This window comes from Lotus japonicus, chromosome 3, assembly GCF_012489685.1.
Source record: "Lotus japonicus ecotype B-129 chromosome 3, LjGifu_v1.2".
Taxonomy (NCBI): domain Eukaryota; kingdom Viridiplantae; phylum Streptophyta; class Magnoliopsida; order Fabales; family Fabaceae; genus Lotus; species Lotus japonicus.
Window position 1 is genome coordinate 1,454,775 of NC_080043.1, and position 23,194 is coordinate 1,477,968.

General features: G+C 34.9%; 1 protein-coding gene across 1 annotated transcript; it reads left to right on the forward strand.

The window, feature by feature from the left end:
• Positions 1-17,092: 17,092 nt before the first annotated feature.
• LOC130748908 (cyclin-A2-3-like) lies at positions 17,093-23,055 on the forward strand. Its single transcript, XM_057602157.1, has 12 exons — positions 17,093-17,268; positions 18,314-18,634; positions 18,821-19,091; positions 19,683-19,837; positions 20,522-20,608; positions 20,846-20,979; positions 21,384-21,459; positions 21,644-21,720; positions 21,815-21,848; positions 21,952-22,101; positions 22,184-22,318; positions 22,641-23,055. Exons 2-12 carry the CDS (start codon positions 18,362-18,364, stop codon positions 22,692-22,694), a joined length of 1,446 nt encoding a protein of 481 aa, XP_057458140.1. The 5' UTR covers positions 17,093-17,268; positions 18,314-18,361; the 3' UTR covers positions 22,695-23,055.
• The last annotated feature ends 139 nt before the right edge of the window (positions 23,056-23,194 follow it).

Sequence of the window (23,194 nt, forward strand, 5' to 3'; positions counted from 1 at the left end):
AATTAATGGTTTTCACTTAGTTGTGACACGTGATAAACAGTAAAAATCAACCAAATTAAAAATATTATTATTTCAAAAATAATTTATATTTAAATTATTATATAAGTAGATTCATAATTTTTAAATAATAGAAGATGAAAATATAAAATTAGTCTATTATTATTAATAAATCAATATTTGTAAGTGAGTAGTTTATTTTACTATTTATGAATAATAATTTTATTTATTTTTTATTTTAGTTAAATTAATATTTTTATATTTATTAATTAATATTATTATAAATTATAAATTATATAATATTAAAATAAATTAATTTGAAGTTAAGATACTGAAAGAAAATATATAACTGATATCCTATCATGTTCTATCCTAGCTCCCCCCTTAGGATAACTTTTACACATGATTGACAGGATAGGATAGGAGACAGGATAGTGTTATCCTATCCTGCTGGCGCAACAAACAACAGATAACAACAGGATATGATTATTATCCTGTCCTATCCTATCCTGTCCTGGTCACCAAACGGGCCCTAAAGAACCCAATTATCTTAGAAAAAAAGTCTCATTAAAACCTTACTAGGAAAAACTTATTAAGGAAAAAAATTTAATGAAGGAAAAAAAGTACTCTAATATCTAAAATGACCTTTTAAAACAAAACCTCCCCAAAGAAATAACCCAAACCCACAAACTGGTATGCAAACCAATCTGCATTATCAACTAAAATTATATTAATTACACGTAAAATTGACACTTTTAATTTTATTTTATTATAATCAATTTTATTAAAATTAGTTAATCAAAACTATTATGAAAATGTTGATTCAAATTCACGCTTAAGGAGCAAATAACATGGTGGACCAGAGCCTAAAGTATTTTTGGATACACATGTTATCTTCTAGCTAACAAAATACAAAGGGTATGGGTAGTCTAAGGAAATTCTTAGTTACCATAGGAAATTATACTTCTTTGGGTTTCGATTTGACATTTTAACCATTCAACGCAGTCCTGTGTTGTAACTTTTTATGCACAACATAAATCCTATGTCTCACATGGTTCCAAAAGTTCAAAGTTACATAGGGCAGAAGACAACAATATCACATAATGGAGCGACATGCATGCACAAAATGGTAATTTAGCCCTCAACAGACATACCAAAAAATTGATAATATTAAAAATCATATCAATCAATGATAATAAACAAATGTAGGAATGGATGGAGTGGATTTTAATTTGTTCTTCCTTGTGCCTTTCAATTGGATACATGATCATTAGTTTATATTTCTATTTTACTAATAATTGCACAGATTTAATTTATTTATTTTATATTATTTTTAAAAAATTGGGTAAAAACAGAGCATGAATATAGAGTGAAATTGAATGGTCAATTTCATTTATAAATAGTATAAGCATCAAACGAATTACCGTAAACAAAATATAAGTTTGTCTCTTAATGAAACAAATATTCTCGCGGTCCTTGATTTTATCAAATGTCGACCGGAACTAACTGAATTGATGTTTCATCTGAGCATAAAAACTAATTTAATTGACATTTAATACTAGACCATTAAACAATTTTTTTTTCTTTTTCCAACCCTTACATTTTAAAGACCAAATATAATATTTATATAATGTGATTGATTAACAACAGAGGATGAACAGTGGTGGCCCTCTTTCTTGTAAACTTGCTCATGACATGACTTGTATTAATGGAACATGGCCTCGTGTGTGTTCAACATATCACACATAACATTCTTGTAATGCTCAGTCTGCCTGCACATGCACTTCACGTGGACCAAACATGGTGAGTCGTCGGGACCTTTTGGGTCACTAGCCAATATGAATTGAACCCCCAATTTTTTTTATTTATATTGTATTTAATAAAGTTATACATTTTGATTTAATATGTCATATTTAAACTAAGCTCGTATCTGGATAACTTTCCAGTCTATATCTAGAAAAGGCCATTCAACCAAAAAATAAACAATTTAAATAAAATATATACCGAAAATCTTATAAGTCAGAAAAAAATGAGAGGGGTGTTTAGCTTCGGGTTAATCCGATTTTAGTGAAAAACATAACCGATGACGAATTGTTTGATTTGATAACATAGTGACTAGTCTCCTACAGACCTACAGTATCCAAGTTTGGAGAGATTGGACTTCTTATAGCTTTATACTTGTTGGAAATGATTTCGATTAAGAATGTAGCACGATAAAAGTGGCAGGGTGCTTCATGTTTCAACGTAATTGGGACGACCCATATCATATTCATTCATAATAAGCCTATGCAGCTAACTAGATGTTGCTTATAATCGGTATATGCCTACCCTATATTATGTTAAATTGTTAATAATCATTGTGCTATTAATGTTCTGTTTTAAAAAAAAAAAAAACTTAACGGTTTATGTACTTAATTAATATAATAAGGACCAAAGTCATATAGTTGATCTAAGAGCAACTCCAACCCACAATTTCTTATCTGGTTTCTTAACACACTATTCAGCACTATTCAGCACTATTCCTGTGGGCCCTGTCTGCCACATCAGACTTAAGAAACTCCTAAGAAACTGAAGCAGATTTTGCTCCAACCCATGGTTTCTTAAATTACTATTTGAAGGGTCCCACCCGTGTCCCACCATACAACATAAATTAATAATATTTATTTTCACTCAATTTAGATTTAAAATTTAATACTAAATCAATACTTCAACTTAAAAATAATTTAATTAAAATTAATACGAATTTAATTTAAATTTAATTTTACTTAATATTTAAAACAATTAAATTTAAATATCGGCATGTTAACTTGAAACAAAAATAAAAAAGTACATTGTGTTATTTCTAGCAAAAACAATTTTATTGAATGATAGAAATAAAGACGAAAGAAAATACATGACAATGAAAAATAAGCAACAATACATTTGAAATGAAATACATAATAACACTTGAAGGTTAATTTTCATTATTCTCGTTTTCGGGAAGCTGCCAAATATGCTCCACCAAGTCTGCTTGAAGCTGGTGATGAATTGACCTATCAATTTGATGTGCTCTTCTTTCCAAGATATTTCTAAAAGCGGGAATAGGACCACTTACTACTTCAGCATCCAATATGTCATTATTGACCTGATCATAAACAAAATTACCTCGGTACGTGTTGCGCTCATCTTCAACAATCATGTTGTGCAATATGATGCAAGCATACATTATTGACTTCATCTCATTCGGATGCCAAAAGCGTGATGGACCACGAACTATTGCAAACCGAGATTGGAGAACGCCGAATGCACGTTCAACGTCCTTTCTTGCTCCTTCTTGTCTTTTCGCAAATTTTTGCCTTTTTTCTCCTTGCGGCATTGGGATGGTCTTCACAAATGTAGCCCACGGGGGATATATACCGTCTGCTAGATAGTATCCCATGTTATACATTGTTCCATTCACGCTAAAGTTCACCATGGGAGCATTTCCACTCAAAACCTCATTGAAAACCGGAGATTGATTTAGCACATTAATGTCATTGTTAGAACCTGCAATGCCAAAAAAATGCATGCCAAATCCACAAGTCTTGTGATGCCACTGCTTCAAGCATGATTGTGGGCTTTCCATGATCACCTCGGGTGAATTGACCTTTCCACGCAACTGGAAAATTCTTCCATTCCCAATGCATACAATCAATAGAACCCAACATACCTGGAAATCCACGAGACTCGCCGCATTGAAGTAAGCGGGTAATGTCTTCCTGGTTCGGGCGCCTCAAGTATGTTTCACCAAATACTGCACACACACCTTCCACAAAATTCTTTAAGCACTCAATTGCAGTACTTTCACCAATTCGAACGTACTCGTCAACACTGTCAGCAGGTGATCCGTACGCCAACATACGAATAGCGGCGGTGCACTTTTGTAATGGTGACAGGCCTTGTCTTCCAACTGCATCGACAGACATTAAAAAGTACGGGTCATGAGACCCAAGGGCCCCTACAATTCTGAGGAACACATGCTTTCGCATTCGAAACCTTCGTCGGAAAAGCTCTTCCGTGTACACAGGATTTTCGGAGAAGTAGTCATTCCACAAGCGCTCGTTCCCAGCTTCACGATCTCTCTCTATCACCTTTCTTGTTCGCTTGGGCCTAACGGTGTTGGCACGTCGTTGATAAAACTCCATCTCCTCCTGCATCATATCTTCTATAGTCGTGTCATTGATAAGTTCGTCAATGACAACGTCGTAAATGTCCAAGTCGGCCATATTGTTTGGATCCATTCTATGACACAATGAGAAACTATCAGTGTAATTGGATAGGAGGAAGACAATATGAGAGGACAAAACAACTCTTGAATGTTGAGATGAATGAAATATGACATGTATAAATAAGAGAAACAACAACGGCTATATTCTCCAACGGCTATATTCCCCAACGGCTATATTCTACAACGGCTATATTCCCCAACGGCTATCTTCCCCAACGACTATATAGAACACATAAGTAGAAACGCAGTACACATTAAGAAAAATTCGAATACTGAAAGTACAACATTAATGCAGAATACATAAGTAGAAATGCTAAAATTACAACACTGATGCAATACACATAAGTAGAAATGCTAAAATTACAACACTGATGCAATACACATAAGTAGAAATGCTAAAATTACAACACAAATGCAGAATCAATAAGTAGAAATGCTAAAATCACAACATTGGCACACGCTAAGAAAGACAACAACAAGAATTAAGACATTCCTAGTTCTTTCATGGCGAATTCAACTAGGCGCTGATGCGTTGCTAACTGCACCTCGTTCATTTGTGATGTGTCCTCCATAAGGATATCTTTGTATTCCTTCAATAACCGCGCCTTTTGAAGTTTGTTTTTTTCCTTTTTCACCTCCAGTTCTTCAGTCTTGAGCTTCTCAAAACTCGCAAGGAATCCCAGTTTAGCTTTCCCGATGGCTATCATCTCGGAGTTAGGAACATAATCGAGATCACTTGAAGCTGTGTCTCCTACTTTGACCTTCCTTTTCTGGTTCTTTTTTCCCAACGGACGGGTTGCTGGTTGTGTGGCCTCATATTCGTCGCCCTCAATTGATGCACTCCGGTCAGACGATGTTGCATACACCCCATCTCCTGACTTCTTCTGCCTCGTTGAACTGGTTGTCATAAATGTTCCCTTCCACTTTGGTTCATCCTTCACCAACCGCCATTCATTATCATGTTTGAAATCTTTACCCGTATCTACATGATATAATTGATGCGCCGTAGCCATGATGTCCTTATCTGAGTGTCCACTTTTCCAATGATTGACGACTTTAGTGTGGCAACCGACAAATTTTTGAAGATCAGCATTCAATTTATTAAAATGAGATTTCAGGGATAACCATGTCCTCGAAGGAGAGGCATCGTCGCGGTACTCCTCATATTGGGCTCGAATCTTATTCCAGAACAAATCTGACTTTTGCTCATTTCCCACGACCCGATCGGTAGAAACGTTGAGCCATGATTGAAGAAGAAGTATATTATCTTTACCACTCCATTTGGTGCGTTTCTTTCCGGATTCTTCAAGATCAATATCATCTAGACCCCGTTGAGTAAAAAATTCAGGCTCATCGGGCATAGCCTCACATTGTGTACTTGAGACTTTTGAACTACTGCTGCTACCAGTAGGAGGTGCTTGGTATTGTGGTGGATACATGCAATATTGTGGATTGTTTGGATAAGGCATTTGTGGTGGATATGGTCCCATTTGACCCTGAGGTTGGTTTTGATGGTAGAACGATTGTGGAAACATTTGATACGAAGGATTTTGAACATTACCACCGGTGTGAGGAGGTTCGTTTTGAGGGTGACACATCTGCGGATGTTGGCTTTGTGGTTGATACATTTGCGGATGTGGGTTTTGTTGTTGGAACATCGGCATAGGTTGGCTTTGCGGGCGAATCATCTGCGAATGTTGGTTTTGTTGTTGGAACACCATCATAGGTTGGCTTTGCGGGTGAATCATCTGCGGAGGTTGGTTTTGTGGCGGAAACATAGGCGAAGGTTGCAAACCTTCACTGGTAGGAGGTGTTTCATTGTCGAGCAGTGGATAATATTGCTCATAAGGATTAGACATTTTGAGAAATTTGAGAATTTTTGGACAAGAGAGAAATTGTGAGAGTAAAGAAGCTGGGAATTGAAGGTTAAATACTGGTTTGGGCCAATGAATACAATACTTGTTGTTGTTCTTGTTATTGCTGAGACTATATATAAGGTAAAGATGCTGAGAATTGAAAAACGGTAAGAAAACCGGTCAAACCGGTCAATTCAAAAAAAAAACCCAAACGGGCATAAAACCGGCTCCAGCCGGTCTACAACGGTGGGATGACCGGCTCAGCTGGTCACCCACTATAAATACATTTTCTTTTCTCCCATCCCCTTCATTCTAACCCTAGCAGCCTCCCTTCCAATCCCTTCCACGCTCTCTTCCTCCTAACCCAGCAGCCTCCCCCTTCCACTCCCTTCCACGCTCTCTTCCTCCTAACCCAGCAGCCTCCTCACTCATCCCCTTCCTCCTAACCCTAGCAGCCTCCCTTCCACGCTCTCTTCCTCAAGCTCTCTCCCTCTCCACCTAGCCGCCTCCTTCCTCCTTTCTCGCTCACCCACTCACTGTCTCCTTCCTCCTTTCTCGGTCACCCACTCACTGTCTCCTACCACGCCACGATCCACCCACGAATCAGCCTCCACCGCCCCTCTTCCATGCGCTCAAGGCCTGATATCTCTCAAAAGAGCTTTCTTTTCACACATGCAAGCCGATTTGAGGCAAGTTTATGTTGATTTTGTTGATTTTCGTCAGTTCCTGTACTCTTCTATTGAACTTCTCTCATTTCCCTTCCAGATTGGAGCAAAAAACAACCGGATCGGAGCTCCACCGACCCTTTCAGCTGCTGTGTTTTTTGGTTTTTATTTTTTCTATGTAAAAAATTCATCTTCACAACATTTCATTAGCTTTGTAATTATTTTCTTATTTTGTTGAATAAAATTTATGGAATTGTGGTATATGTTCATGCTGTGTGTGTTGATTCCACATTCTGTTTCTTTCCCTCTGAACATTTCATTAGCTGTGTGTTGATGTTCATTCTGTTTCTTTCCCTCTGAAATCCGTTGATGCAAAGTGAGAGAAAATATCATTTTTTTAATCTAAGAAACCAAAAAGCAGAGTTCCTTGTGGAAGGAACTCTGCACTGTTGCTAAGAAACCAAAAGTGCCAAGTAAGCAAACTCCAATGCAGCCACAAAATAAGAAACGGATCTTAGCAACTCCAGCTGGGTTAAGAAACCAGCGTTGGAGTTGCTCTAAGTGATATCTACTAACTTAAAAAGCAAGATGAAATTTCACTGTTCATCAGAGCCATTTTTTTTTTTGTTACAGATCTCTTGCTTTTGGGCCTGTTGGATTCTTGGGCTGATTGGAGTATCTCATCTACTAACTTCAGTTAGGGTTAGGGTTTAGGGTGTTCAGTAACCTACCTCCCTCTTACTGTGTTTTCCGGCCGCCGTCGTCGCCAGTGAAGCTATTGTGCCTATCTCCGTCAGGCTCAGAGGTAGGAGCTGACCCCTCTCACCGGCCAGCTGTCCCAGCGTTCACTTATCGATGTCCGATCCCTAAGGGCCTACTATTTCGCCAAACCATGGCTTTCTCTCTTGGACGAACGCTCGACCCTCTCCTCCCTCTACCGTGTAGCCTCTGCACCATGGCGGTCTCCCTTGTACGAACGCCCGTCCCTCTCCTGCCTCTACCGTGTAGCCTCTGCAACAATCCTCTACTCCTTCCCTGGGCTATTCGGTTTTCTCTTCTCTGCTCTGCCCTATGGAGATCACTTTACAGGTATTTTTCCTATCCCCTAATGTATCCTCTATTTTCTTTACAGCTGTTATGATTTGAAATGTTAAATTTCTCTTTTTTATTTCCAATTTGAATTGGACTACGAAACTGCTGAGAGTTTTTCTATAAATTGAGCCATCTAACATTGTAGTACTTTATACCTCTATAAACTGATGCAGAGTATATTGTTTCCATATAACATTGTTAGTCTCTTTAAATACAAGTTTGTACTTGATAAATTGATTGTTTTGTTAGAATTTTGTCCTTCAATTTTCTGAAGAAGTTTATATCTGAAAGATATACCGGGAATTGTGGGTTGTGGGAGTGAGGGAGGGTAAACAACAACACACAGTTCTTAGTCTTTAATTTTTGAGGATAATATGTTTCATATTCTTTAACTACTCTTCAGTATGTTTCTAAAGCACTGGTAAGATACTATGTTTCCTCTTTTTGTGAATTTAGATTATTAGATTATATATAGTGGTAAAAAATTATTTGAAACTGAAGTACTCTCTCTTTATCCAATTGAAATCCAATTGAAGTGCTTCAACTCACCTGTTATTTTTTTCAATACACCACTTCTCTCTCAATACTGCAGTTAATGATAAAACTGTTAATTGTCATGAGATTGAAAATGGAAGTAAATGCATTTTGTTTCAGTTCAGAAAAAATAAATTATAATTCTCCCAAATCTCTCCTAGCTATGCAGGTCTAGAGATTCAGCATCTTCACAATGTCTTCCATGGATTTTACTGAGATCCTACCAAATCCAAATCTAGGATTAACACCCGTGCGATGCACGGACCCTTAATACGTAATTTTATCTGATTTTATAACTACTTAAATTTTATTAGAGCTATGGCAACATAGGAATTATGTCAAAAATAATATTAAATTAAGAAAAGGATGGAATTATATGGCAAAACATACTCGGTGTGATAGTTAAGGACAACCTGTTCAAATTGATACAAATCACAAAACAAACCACATGGATACATAAACTTGTTCATTGAGTGTATTGGATGACAGCTAACCACAACCCATATAAGAAACACCCAAATTACACTTCAACACAACAATTAAACCAACAATCTTAGTTTCGAATAGCTACAGCTTTGAATGTATCGGCTTAAGAACGTTTAAATGAATAGTTATCAGTTACATATTTTAAGAAAAACTTAAGTTGGTTTTTGTTTGCTTGTAGTAATTAAAATCACATTTTATTTTTCCTTCATCTATTATAATAGATTTTTCCGATAAACTAATCAAAGTATCTTTTCCAAATAATATGATTTCAATTTTTTTTAATATAATAAATTTTTTCAAAGCTCAAACAAACGCCTAAAAGTTTTCAAAGAGGATTTTTTTAGTCAAAAACGTGAATTTTCAAGAAAAAGCGGAAACAAAGAACTCTAAATGTCAACCATTGATTTCTTAATAAACATTTATGATAGCTAAGTGGGTCTCTCATTTAAGGTGAGCCAAATTCATTTATGCTATCTTATAATAAAATTGTGAATGAAAAATGGTATCTAACCCTTTGTAGCGTTTAAAAATTAAGCCCAAAAACACAAATCCATTGAGAATAAGGAAGTCTCGATTGTCTCAAAAATTGGGTTCAGGACAACATAAATTCTTGGGCATGCCAATATCACAATAAAAAAATACCAATGTCTTGGAAAAACGTATGTAGCTTTTGGTAGCAATTGTAAAGATTTTTTTAAATGTATGTAACTCAAACTCCTAGCATAGTGAACCTCTAGAATTTTGTTTTTTTTGCCATATCATGGTTTAGTTCATATGAAAATCTCATAAAAAGGAAGTACAACAATCAGTGCAGAGCTCACAGCTGAGTCCCCTTAGAAGAAAACAAACACTGCTCAACAATAGCAAAGTGCATCAAAAGCCATTCCCACTAAGGCTCAGAGATAATCGTAACAAACTCTATTGAAGTTAGTAAACAGTCAATAGACACCATAATGCACAAAAATTGCGAACTGTACAAAAGACAATATAAATTCGAGTCCCATGAGCTCTTCAGTTTAAAGCCAATCAGTTCTAATTTGCAAATTTGAATGACCAAGCAAGCCTGAAAAAATTAGTAAAATGAAAGCCAACATTTAAGTTGATACTTAGCAGTATTGCTAGCTTTCTCCTCATTCTACACCGAAATAAGACACCGTATTAAGGGTTGGAGTACAAGGGTATCCTTTTAATAATATTATTTTCTTATAAAAAAAAGTTAATATGACACCGATTCAAAATTTAATGGTTCCAAATTAAAAGAGAGTGCTTAAAAGTAAACGACACAAAACTAGCTCTAAATATGACATGAAATATTCCTCATATACATTTTCAAAGTCTCAGATAGCATCCACGTCGTTAGCTTAGGGGAAGCACCAGACAGTGGCTGGAAGTACGTCCTTGATCTATTCATTATAGATTGTTCATTTCATATAATTTATATGATCCTTGATCTATAAATAAATCTCAGGTGGTTTAATCTAATTTTCATCACTAGCTTGGGTCGATTTTATTGGTTTTGAACTGCTTCATGTTGGTTCTGCAATCTATCAATTTTCCCGAATAACCAAATAAGTCACCATACCAGTTCCAGGTCAAACTGATTGAATCGGCCGATCCTATCTAATTTTCTAAGCAATGAATGTTTTCAACTCAATCAGAATTCCCTTTGAGGAAAATCAATAAAGTTTTATACCTAAATAAGTTTTGGTCCCTATATCTGCTTTTTGCTTTTCGGACCGCATCTTGTTTTTTTTCTCTTTTTTTTCTTCTTATGTTCTTCATCCCTTCAAAATTACGATTTTCTTTTTTTATCCTTTAACATTAAATTTTCCTTTCAAGTTAGACGAAATCTTCAGTAATTGTCGGTCCCCTTCACTACAGCTTTAGAAAGAAACTTGTAAGTTGTAACCCTCTCATTTGATAAACGAAACCCGACCTGGATCATCATATCACCCCCCTTCCCCAGATATGAAGGAGAGTTATGTGAATCATAATCCCTCCTCAACAAATAAGGGTGTTTGTAATCCTCACCTGAATTAATGGCGTTATTTCATTCAATAAGTTAATCATGACACTCAATTAACACCACCAATACATTATGAAATCCTTGCAGTTCAACGGATAAAAACAGCCTTTACAATAAGTTTGAGATTTACCCTCTGAGCTTAGGTCCCTCGTAATATAGGGAGAAGAAAATTGATCATCAATTGTTAATGGTGGCAAGATTTCCAGTGTCATAGATAGCCTTCATTTTGGGAAATGAAATTAAAACATCTTTTATTATATCCGTGGCATTCCTTCAAAACCAATCTAAGCGCCATTAACACTAAAGACAGCTCGCTAGAATCTTTGTGTACAAAAGTGAACTTCTGCATGTTTTTAGATACACATTTCTATTAATATACAATCAAAGATTAATTAACCGATTCTTAGCCATATATAGAGGCAGCAAATTAATAATTGGACCGTTTTCACCTAGTTTAATTTGTTCTTATCGATCAAATAGTTTTATTTCACAAGTTAAAGAAAACAATGAGTTTTTTTCAATAAATAAAGATTTATGTAACCGTTAAAATTTTAATTTTGTTATATGATAGTAATGCAGTGTTCCATTATTAGGGATGTGATAGATTTGAGAGTTGTATTTTCTGAGATTTGTTCATCATCAACCATAGTCATTTTACGCGTATCTTCATCATCATTCGTTTTCATCACTCGTCTATTTTTCATTAAAAATTAAATTTCATAAGATAAAGTTAATTGATAAGTAAAATAAAATCTAAAGATGTAGTATTTACCTTAAATAACATGATAATAATCTATTGAATTTTTCATTGTTCACGCTTCAAGTTCAAACTGGCGAATCCAAATAGGCACTTATGTGAGAGAAGAACGTGTTAAAAATATTAATATAAAATCATTTATATGACTCTTACTTAACAACTTAAGCTTCATGCCTATCAAAAAAAAAAAAACAGCTTAAGCTTCATAGTTTCAATTTTTTTGTCTGAGATTCTATTTTGTGGATCATTCTCTAAAACTATACTTGCATATTTATAAGCCAAAGTAGCCAAAAACTACTACTCATAACTTTTTTATGTATAAAAAAACCTTCTTATAACATATTTGATTTTACAGTTTTTGTATATATGCACTAGCTACATGTGAGAAAAATCATTACAATCATGTCAACATGCAACCGATCGATACACCCCTGAATTAATCATGTTTTAACTTAATACAAAATTATGGCTCTGTCAAATGTCAATGTTTATACCCTAAATCTCAAGTCACAAGCATGCCGTGATCAGTATCTCATGTTTATTCAATTTGCGGTCTGATGATGATGTTGCAGTGATCGATCTCTACTTCAAAATAAATAAAAAATCAACATCATTAAATAACCTATGTCGTGGTTGAAGTTGTCACGGCATAGACAAATGTATCTTTTCTATCATTGTCTATGATAACAATTTTCGCAAGTCATATACAAATGGGGAAGCAAGTGCTGCATGATTCAGGGGTTTTAATTTGATTCTGATCTTTGTCGGAGAACACAATAGAATATTAGCTATAGGCCTAAAAAATGCATATTTTGGGGCATTGGAGAATTCCACCAAGTTCGATGTCCTATGGCTAGTGGTATACATTGCGTGTTGGGATATACGGTAAAATATTAAAATCACCGTAAACCACTATAAAAATTAAGGAAAATTGTTCATATTTATCGTAATTTAAGTTTATTGTGATTTTATCGTGTATCTAAAGATGCACATAAATATTATTAAAAATCATAATTGTCTAAATATAGATTAGAATCATTTGATGTCACACGTCAATTTTTTTTTTTGATCGACACATGACAATCTTTTTTTGGTACATCGGAGAGCTGACACACGACAATCTTAACTTCTTAAGTAAACTAGCTAGTATTTTTATTTTTTTTTGGTCGAAACTAGCTAGTATTTATTTTTCTCTTTATAAAAATTCATTGATGGTCATATCTTTTTTGGGGCAAAATGGGCTAGCTAGAGCCCCAAAGGAAACAAACGAAAAAAAAGAATGTGGGCCATTATTTGGGCCTCTTTGACTCTTTTTGTTGAACAGCTCTTTGACTTTTTAATTCATCCATCATATGATATTGAAAACTTAATTTCCTGCCAAGATTGTTGGTAAAAAAAGAACAATCTTACCAAGAAAAGAAAACCCCCGAAAACTTTCATCTAAAAATATAGTAGTCCTGTGAAACTAGTACTGAAAAATCCCTTATTGCTTTCGCTAAACATATTACGTTCGGATAGAAGTAAATAAAGTGTATGAAATACAAGTCTAATAAAAGACACAAATATTAATTTAGAAGAGAAATATCATTCCAATTTTAAGTACATAAGGTCTACGTTAAACTATGGAGATATGTGCGATGTTAATTATAGGATTTGAGCATGGTGGATGAAAGGTAGATGTTAAACTAGGGAGATATATGAGATGTTAATCAAAGGAACAATTAACAATGCGTAAAGCCCAACGGTTCATAAAAAATATGACAACGCCTTGAGTAGCACTTTGGCCCAAAGCAAATGAAGATCACAAGGACCAGAGAAATGCTTTTTTGGGACCAAAAAACCTCTTTTTTATTTCAAAAATAATTCGAATGTGCAAATAAAAAGTGTTAATTTGGACTGTAGACATATCAATATTCAATTAGGAGATCGACAAAAAAGGTGGATAACACAGGACTATAGACAAAATACTTTATCATCGCCAATTTTAATTACCAAGAAAATAAAGCTCCTTAATGCGAAAAGAATCAATTCCGGCTATTCATATATCCAAGCCAAAAGAAAAAAAGGAGTCAATTAACTCGATCCAATTTGGATTTTCAAATATATCATGTGATGATTAAATTAAGAAATGTCAAGAAGTAATATAATCTACTCATAGATCCAGGTCATAATATAAAAGGAATGAAGTCCTACTTTAATGTTCATATATGTTCTTCACGTGTGTGTTGTTTAAACTTTCATTTGTATCCAAAAATAAAGAACTTTCATCAACGTCGTGCATATATTCATAGAAATATTATAAACCTAATATGTATTATTGGCACTATTGGCTCATAGTCATTGCACACTCTATGTCACTTGCTGACACTATCTCTGAGCTGACAAGTCAAAACACACAGAAAATATTAATTAAGTGGGGACCAATGGCAAATGGGGGTTGGGTGGTGGGGTTAAGGCTTAACACACTTTCCCTCTTTGAGTAATTTTGAATTGGTTCACCCTTTCCCCCTCTTATATTAAATTTAATATTTATGAATCTTAATTTTATTTTGAGGTTCCTCTAATATGCACCATTGTTATAGTGGTACAATTTTACACCACTTATTTTAACTGGTTATAGCCATTAATATATCTTTTTTTAAATATATCATTAAAATTTTGTTATATGTTAATTTAAAAAAAAAATACGCGTTGACCTGTTATAACTGTTATAACAGGTTAATGCAAGTTGTGTAAAATTGCAACATTGCACGACTTAGCACATTAGGAGTCAACTTATTTTCAATCCTCATAAAATTACTTGTGACTTTCTCTTTTGGGTGCAAGTAAAACTACACAAAAAATCTCAAAAGCGTACACTCATTTCAGCAAAACAAAATAGCAACACTCGTTACATCAGTGAAAAATAAATGTGTCATATTCGAAAGGCAAGTTTCCTCTTGACTTTAACGAAATTTGAACCGCCTTTACAGAGGGACTAGTGAGATGGTATAATACTAGTATATAACTTGTGCATTGTATGACCAACATATGGGCTCTTATGTTTAGAAATATCAAAACATCACTATTAGAATTTGAGAGACCTAACTCAACTAAAAAAATTGCTTATGAGTTGAGAATTGTCTTGACCATATCTCTAGTCAATGTGTGACTTTTCAACACATCCTAAAGATGAACATATCCAGGTGTCTCATATACGGGATAGTCTTCACTTTAATGGATATAAGGTAGGTTATGATAGCATATTAAAAGTTGGGATTATCTTCTCATACATAAAAGCTATTTTTAACTATAATTTTAGTTAATGAGGAGCTTCTCAACCATCACTACAAAAAAACATGAGCATAATTTTTAAATTTGGGATTAAATCAATTGATAATTCCAAACTAATAATGTTGGAAGGCTTGTGTAAAAGAGGACTTAAGAGGAAGGGTCGTTGCCCTACATGTGTGGGATCTAGATTAAGCCTCGTGAAGGGCACTCGTGCTGTACACTTGAGGTAAAGCAGATAAGTCACGTGCTCGTCGCATTAAATTCATTCGTTTCTTAATAATGCTTTATCTCGTATTCAAAAAAGTTCAAATATTTGAAGTTTCTGTTGTGTCTTCTTATTCTTGGATAAGTTTAGATGACACATCCAATATATCCACATTTATGCTATGTTTGGTTGGAGGGAAAGGAAAGGGAAAGAAAACACGGAAATCGAGGAGTGAACTTGGATTAAACATTAGACCAAATTCACTCCTCGATTTCCGTGTTTTCTTTCCCTTTCTTTTCCCCTCCCTCCAACCAAACGAAGTTTTATATGGAGATAAGAGAAATAGGAAATATGAGTAATGTAATAGGAAAGGAATGAATATATACTATTCAGATTAGTAATAAGGACATTTGTCGGATAATGAAAAAGGACAATGTTGATGTAGCTTGGACTCAATTATCATAGGTTTTGTCTGTCGTCACTGATGCAATTTTCATCTTCCTTTGTCGTTAAATTGAGTTGGCTTCGTCTGCTTAGGTCAACGAGCGCTATAGATTGTGTCGGCGTGTTCTATGGTGGCCAAGAGGGTGGTCAAACTATGAAGACCCAAGTAAGATCATATGCAAAAAAGAGAAAATAAATGAAAATGAAATGAGAAATAAATGGGATGTGGATAAATTTAAAGTCAAGATCTAGTCATTATTAAACATCCGCCATGAATTACTTCTCACATTCTCTATCTTTCTATATACAAACGTAAATATGCCTTGTAGGGAGAATTTGAATTTGGACAGTAGAAATGAAATGTGTTATTTGTTTTGTTTTTTTTTTTAATTATAAATGTATACTAATACAATGAAAATTTGCTAGTATGTTTTTCCCAGCATGTCTTACCTAATAGTTTGAATGTGTTTTATCTGCGTTCAATACACTTAAAACACAAAAAAAAATAGTATGAACATTGTGACAAGTTGTTGGTTTCCATCCCAAGGTACACAAATGTTTTTTAATAACAACATTCATTTTAAATTGTCTATGTTATAAATTATTGCTGTTAATTCTTATTGAAATGATCTTTACAATATTTAGGTACACTAAAGATTGGGATATCAGCAATGTTTTGGAGAAATATAGATCAATTTTTAATGAAACATTTTATTGAGACAAAATACACATATTAAGAATAAATGTGACTTTCAAAAAAAAAAAGTGATACCTTCAGATTCGCAGTTCCCATTTTATTTTTACTTTTAACCCACTAGCTATTTTAATTTATTTTCACCATTAATGCTTTTACTTTTAACCCACTAGCTATTTTAATTCATTTCCACCATTAATGCATTGAAAAGTTGAAAAGGGGGAGAGTCCATTCAAATAAAAATATATTGTGAAAACAATCATTAATGCACTATTAATTTCAAGTTGCTTTTTATAAAAAAGATAAAATTATATCTCTAATTTGTTCTTATAATAAGGATATGAATGAACTAGAGTATATGCAAAGATGAATTAAAAACCAAATGGAAGTCAGCTAGATCGTATTGATTAAAAATGATTGTTTGAATCCTAACTTTACTATTTAAGATACATTTGACATTTAGCACACTCATTTCACAATTACAGTAGAGCGAGATAGACGTAAGATTTCTACATGGAAGAACATGAAATAACTTTCAAATCACGATCCACATACTAGATTAGAAAGATAAAGGGAATGGAAGGGTTTTGAACCAACCAACCTTTAAAAACTTTGGCAGATCTTAGGTCTATCTTACAATAAATCAGAAACATCCTCCTCCTATTATCCTAAGCATTTGCCTTCTCACACACTCAATGAAGTGTCCCTTTACTTTATTGAGTCAACATCAAAAATCGAACCACCAAGTCTTTGGTCAAATTAATATTGTTTTTTCTTTCAAAACAACACATTCTTTATTCATTTCTTGTTTCTTTCTTTCTCTCTTTCCTTTTCACTGAGATTTTAAACCAAACCCCAATCCCGCTTTCCCTATTCCTTCACCATAGCTGTACTCAACCAACACTAGGGAACTGTCTCTTTCCTTCTTTCTCAGTGAGACCTTTCTTCACTCTTCAATGGAAGTTGCTGAGCTCGTTTCAACTTAGACCCCAGGTCACTCTTCAGCTCCTTCAAATGCCACATTCTTCAGCTCATTTTTTTTGTGGGTTTTGTTTGTGGGGGCAAATGCTTATCTGGGTCAGTGAGAAAATGTCTTAAAATGGGAAAAAAATGGAAAAGATTGAATCTTGGGTGTACATTGTCAAATGGGTATCTTTGATAAGATTGAAAAGAACAGGGCATTTTGTTTTTTTTTCCTTTTCCATTTTTCACGTTGCCGATGGAGCCTGCATATGTTGTTGTTGTCTTGTGTTTCTTGTTTTTTTTGGCAATGTGTGTTGTTTACGCTTTTGAAGTTGACTGGTTATTCAGCAATCTTGTAAATCTTCACGTTTTTGGAGTGTAGGTTTGCATGGGCAAAGAAATGCTAGGGGTTCAAAAAATTAATCTGAACTCTATAGTGTGTGTTGCTGAAATTAGCTTCTTTGTTTTCTTTCCTTTCTGCTTTGGTTCTTTTACTTTACTGTTTGTAACCCTCATCTTATATCTTGCGTACAAAAATGGAAGATTTAAGAGAAGAGATCTTTCTTGACTAATCTGATATGCTCTGCTGTAAAATTTAAAACGTGATCTATGAATGCTCTCTTTGTGCCTTTGTCACTCAATTGGACCTTTACTCTTAGTACTATTTAAGGTAAATTGAATTCTCAATGTCAATTTCAAACTTATTTGTAGCATGTTTAAGGTGTTTCGATGTCGATTGTATGCTTCAAATTGAATAACATAGTATCATCAAATCCAAGATTTGCTGTGTTCTTTGTCCATTTTAAAACATGGATCAAGAGGCTGCTGAATGCATCAAGTCAAGTGTCAAGTGTGTTAGGTTGCTGATCAATGGAAAAAATGTTGTCAAGTGTGTTAGGTTGCTGATCTATGGAAAAAATGTTGTTAAGTGTCATTTACCTTAAAAGTCCTGACTTGGATTTTTTGATGTATTTGGTTTCTTGATATTCTATCTGTGTTTACTGTTTTCTAATGTAGGCTGCTTCTGTGTATCCCTTTTTCTTTCCTGGCTCATGATTGGGTCTTCTTGTTGCAGGATTCACAAGTCAAGATTTAGAGTCCAGCTCTTCTGAATCTTGAAGAAATGAAGAAAGATAATAGTGTCGCTTTGAAAGATGGTGAGGTTCCTGCTCGATGGACTCGTGCTCGAGCTGCTGCTTTTCGTGCATCTGGACAGTTGCCTCCTCTGAAGGGGGTACCACAAGGAATTGAAAAGCAGCCCCTAGGAGCCAACCTAAAAAGAGCGGTTTCTGATAATACATGTCTTCCGCGTAAGAAGAGGGCTGTTCTTCAGGATGTCTCTAACACTTGCTCTGAAAGTTCATACAGGAGCTGCTTCAATGCAACTAAAAATCAGGTTGCTATGCATCCAATTGGCTGTGAACAATCACCAGCTATTTATAGCAAGAAAACATTTGAACCTATCTTATGATTGGTCTTGAAACTTATTGGTGGATTCATATCTCATCAGTTGAAATGCACTCTCTTCGTCTTCCCTTACTTATGACGCTAACATTTCTTCTACAATTTTTGTGTCTTCCAGGCTAAGAAAAGCAAGATTGCTAAGCCGGCTCAACTCAATGTTCCCAAAGTGGTACCATGTGTTGGTGGAGGGCTACCACGACATCAAGTTGACTCAAAAGCAGAGAGTTTGCCGCAAATGGGGCTTCGATCAGAAGATACCATGTGTTCATTTAATTTCGAAGACAATGCTTTTCTACGGCCGAGTTCCAAACAATGTGGCACAGATGATAATATGTTTGACAGCCAGACATCTGGAATATCCTCTTATCCGTTGATATCTCAAAAGAAAGGTTTTCTTCAAATTTTCTCTCCTGCATGTGATATACCTTATCGTAGGACATGATCTGTGCATTACTTAAACACATCATTTTACAATATTAATGTTTTTGTGCTATATCTTTAAGGTTGCTACATGAGTGATTTTGCTTAACTTGTCTGTTTGTAAATGACTACATGATCTTCTAAAGTCTGAGGAGTCTAAAGCAAAATTGAAATGGCGATCTCATTGTAAATAATGCACAATTATAATAGATACGCGGCTTCGTGTTGTGCCCACGCTCTGCAAGTTGAAATGTTTTTTTATTGAAATATACACTTTTACAATAATTATAATTCTGTCAGTTGTTATTGCTAACACAGCTGATTGTATGTTCGAAGTAATCAAGCTTGCTTGTATAGAGAAATTTGAAGATCATATGCTTCCTTGAGTTCCTTCTTAATATTATATACAGTTGTTGCTTCAAACCTTCTACAGTGGCAAAATTTATAATTATGTGTTAAAATACATTTTACTGGGTTAATGAATTTGTTTATGGCTTCATAAACGAAACCACTTTCTAATTATTTGATGTTAATATTCACTTGCTTCTTTTTGGTCTCAGCTTCTCAAACTGTTGCAGCCAAGAAAAGTAGCCTTGCTGAACTCCAGAATGTGTCACAGGATCCAGATTTCACTGATATAGATGCTGATTCTGAGGATCCTCAACTGTGCGGCCTCTATGCCACTGATATCTACAACAACTTCCGCGTTGCTGAGGTTTGTGTTGTATTGTTGTAAAGGCTCTGCCATTAGTATACATCAGTTATGTTATGCCCGGTACAATCTTAGGGTTCATTTGGCATGCCATGTTATTAAGCATAATAAAATAAGCTTATTGTCTATAATAATATAACTTTGCGTTGAAAGTTACAAGAGTATATTCATATTTACTCTTCCTGCCAACTTTTAAACTCGTTCCATATACCCAATAGTAGTACACTAGTATGTGGAAAGACAAAAAGGTATTTTTCTTATTGGTGGCTCTTTATATCAACCCATTACTTTGATGAAACCTGATAATTAAACAAGATTTAAGATAACGCAGCTTGTAAAAAAAAATTCAGCTTGATGATTTCTGTGGTTTCATTTCACTGCTATCCCTTTACTGTCAATGAATTTTCTAAACTGAAGATTGTTCATGTCATGTAATCAATAACTACTACTGTATTAGCATAAAATGCTGCACTGGCAAAAAATAATCTGTCTGAATTTTGTAGCACATAGTTATTAACTATAATATACACAGTGATTTGTAAAGCATGTACTTTATCAATGTATTGTCTAGATACTCGGTTTCTAACTGTTTGAGAAAGGTAGTGCAGAATGTTCATAACCTTTCTATCATCTGTTTTCTTCAATTTTGCCTGTTATCATAAGTTCACCAAATATTTTATTTTCCAGCTGTCAAGAAGGCCTAGCTTCATGGAAACAGTACAGCGAGATATCACTCAAAGCATGCGTGCAATACTGGTTGATTGGCTTGTAGAGGTTTGCATTATTTAACTTTCTAATATGTTGATTACAAGTTCAGACTATCAGGTGTTTGCTGAAAAACGTGAACTCAATTGGGCTCACGTTTCATAGTTGATTCACTAATGAGATTGCTCTTAATGTGTAGGAGATGATTTGTAGTTGCACTTGTACTGTAATTTAGATATGTATATCAAGTTTGAGAAAGTGGGCATGCTTCTTTTAATTCCCTTGTGTGTTCAACTTCATTTTCAGGTTTCTGAAGAATACAAATTGGGAGCAGACACTCTTTACCTCACTGTATACCTCATTGATTGGTTTCTCTCCAAAAATTACATTGAAAGACCAAGACTTCAGCTGCTCGGAATTACCTGCATGCTAATTGCGTCGTAAGTCACAAATTCATGAAAGTTGGCCTCTTACTCCTCATATGTATTCATCAACAGGGAATATGCAAAGATGTGTATTATATATTCTGATGCAGTTGTGTGGTACCAAACAATTCCTTAATGCTTGTGTTGAGAGGAGGACAATGCACTATATCCTTGTTTCCATGTCATTGAATGATCATTCAAGAAAGAGCTTTTCTTTGTTTACAAAGTGATTAGCCTTTGTTTGAATGCCGCATCCCATGGATGGATGTAACTTAGTTTTTATACATTTGCTTCTTCCCTGTGCTAGTTGGCATCAACTGTAATCACTAAGCAAATGTTTCAACTTAATATTGTTCAGATTATTATAACTCTTTGGCATCTGCATTTAAAAATGTTTGTCTTCTTTTCTGTGATTGAAGGAAATATGAAGAAATTAATGCCCCACGTATTGAAGAATTCTGCTTCATCACGGACAACACATACACAAAAGAGGAGGTATACCACATTACTTTTTTCACAATAAATGTTAATACATAATACATTAGTTCAGCAGGGTTTTGTTGTGGGATTTGAAAATGTTATTTATTTTAATATGCTGCTCTTTATTATTGGAGTATGAGTTTTGGAGTTTCTGTTAGAATTTTTGGAGCAATGTACTGATAAGTAATGTGAGTGGCAGGTACTAAAAATGGAGACTGAAGTGTTGAAGTCCTCTGCATATCAACTGTTTGCTCCCACAACAAAAACTTTCCTCAGGTACTTGTTGACATTTTTATCATTTAAGTAGTCTTTTCAGAGTTAAGGGCTATTTGAAGATCCTCATGCTTTCAACACATTCTTGGTTTCTTAGGAGGTTTCTTCGAGCTGCACAAGCTTCTTCCAAGGTGAAAATATTGATATGGGGCAATCCTGCTTGGTCCTGAACAGGCCAAATTGTTTCATTTTTCAGTATCACTACTAATCACTTTCCTAATGAAAAACTTGCAGAACCCTAGCTTGGAACTGGAGTACTTAGCCAATTACCTAGCTGAACTTACATTGATGAACTATGGTTTCTTAAATTTCCTTCCGTCTATGATTGCCGCATCCGCCGTGTTTCTTGCGAGATGGACATTAGATCAGTCAAGCCACCCCTGGGTTTGTGTTTAACTTTCACGCTTTCCTTTCATGTGAAGTTACATCACGGAAACATGACCTTCATTGTTATTATTATTTGCAGAATCCAACTCTTCAACACTATGCCTCTTACAAACCATCAGATATGAAAACCACAGTTCTTGCATTACAGGATCTACAGCTGAATATTGATGGCTGCCCTTTAACTGCAATCCGCACAAAGTACACTCAAGAGAAGGTATGACACAGAGAGATAGGGGAAAAAAACTAAATAGGTGTTTGGTTCTGTGGTTGGTAGTCCCATAATCATTTCTGTGAAAAAGCTATGAAGTGGAGCTTTTCAGTTACTGTGTTTTGGATTATATGCCTAACACAAATCCGAACATCCTATACCTTTCATGAGAATCAATTCTAAGACTCATAAGCTACTACTCACTAAAGTTTCTCCCCAGAATCAATTGTAGAAAGGGTTTCCAAACAATGCAATAATATTTCCAATTCTTATTTTTGTATTGAGTCAACCCATTTACACTTGCATGATGTTCAAATTTTTGTTTCAGTTCAAAGGTGTAGCAGCTTTGACTTCACCAAAACTGCTTGAAACTCTGTTCTGAAGATGTAGGTGGTTGACAAACGAATGCAAGGGACCCCTAACTGTAACTGATGATATGTACTACACAAGAGAAGTTCCTGGCTTTTATTCAAAACATGTCTCATCTAATCATCACTCCCAACTATTGTTCATTTGTCCATGCTATTCTTTAATATCTTCTGTATATACATTTGATGGTCCTTCTGATTGGGATTCTTGTCGAGTTTTCTGAGATGGATTGAACACCAGGAACTTGATAAGTATCGGTGGTTGTTGACAGAGTGTAACAGTAACTTCTGACGCCTTAGACTGATTGAATCCCCTTCTTGGGGAAGTTCTATTGACGTCGGTGCATGTAATCAACTCATGAAATTTGTCATTTATCTTGTTTTTGCAAAATGCTGGGTTTTTAGATCCCAAGTTGATACATTTCAAACCAAGGAAAACAAATTCTATCAGCATGTCTGGATTTGTGGGGGCACACAATCTAAAGCACGGCAAGTGATGCTACACTTTTAGCTT

Bases quoted from the DNA above. Each gene is read 5' to 3' on its own strand.
- LOC130748908 (XM_057602157.1), top strand. From the start codon at position 18,362: ATGAAGAAAGATAATAGTGTCGCTTTGAAAGATGGTGAGGTTCCTGCT. The intron at 19,092-19,682 runs GTTTTCTTCAAA...TTTTGGTCTCAG, and splicing joins GTTGATATCTCAAAAGAAAG to CTTCTCAAACTGTTGCAGCC. The intron at 22,319-22,640 runs GTATGACACAGA...TTTTTGTTTCAG, and splicing joins CAAAGTACACTCAAGAGAAG to TTCAAAGGTGTAGCAGCTTT.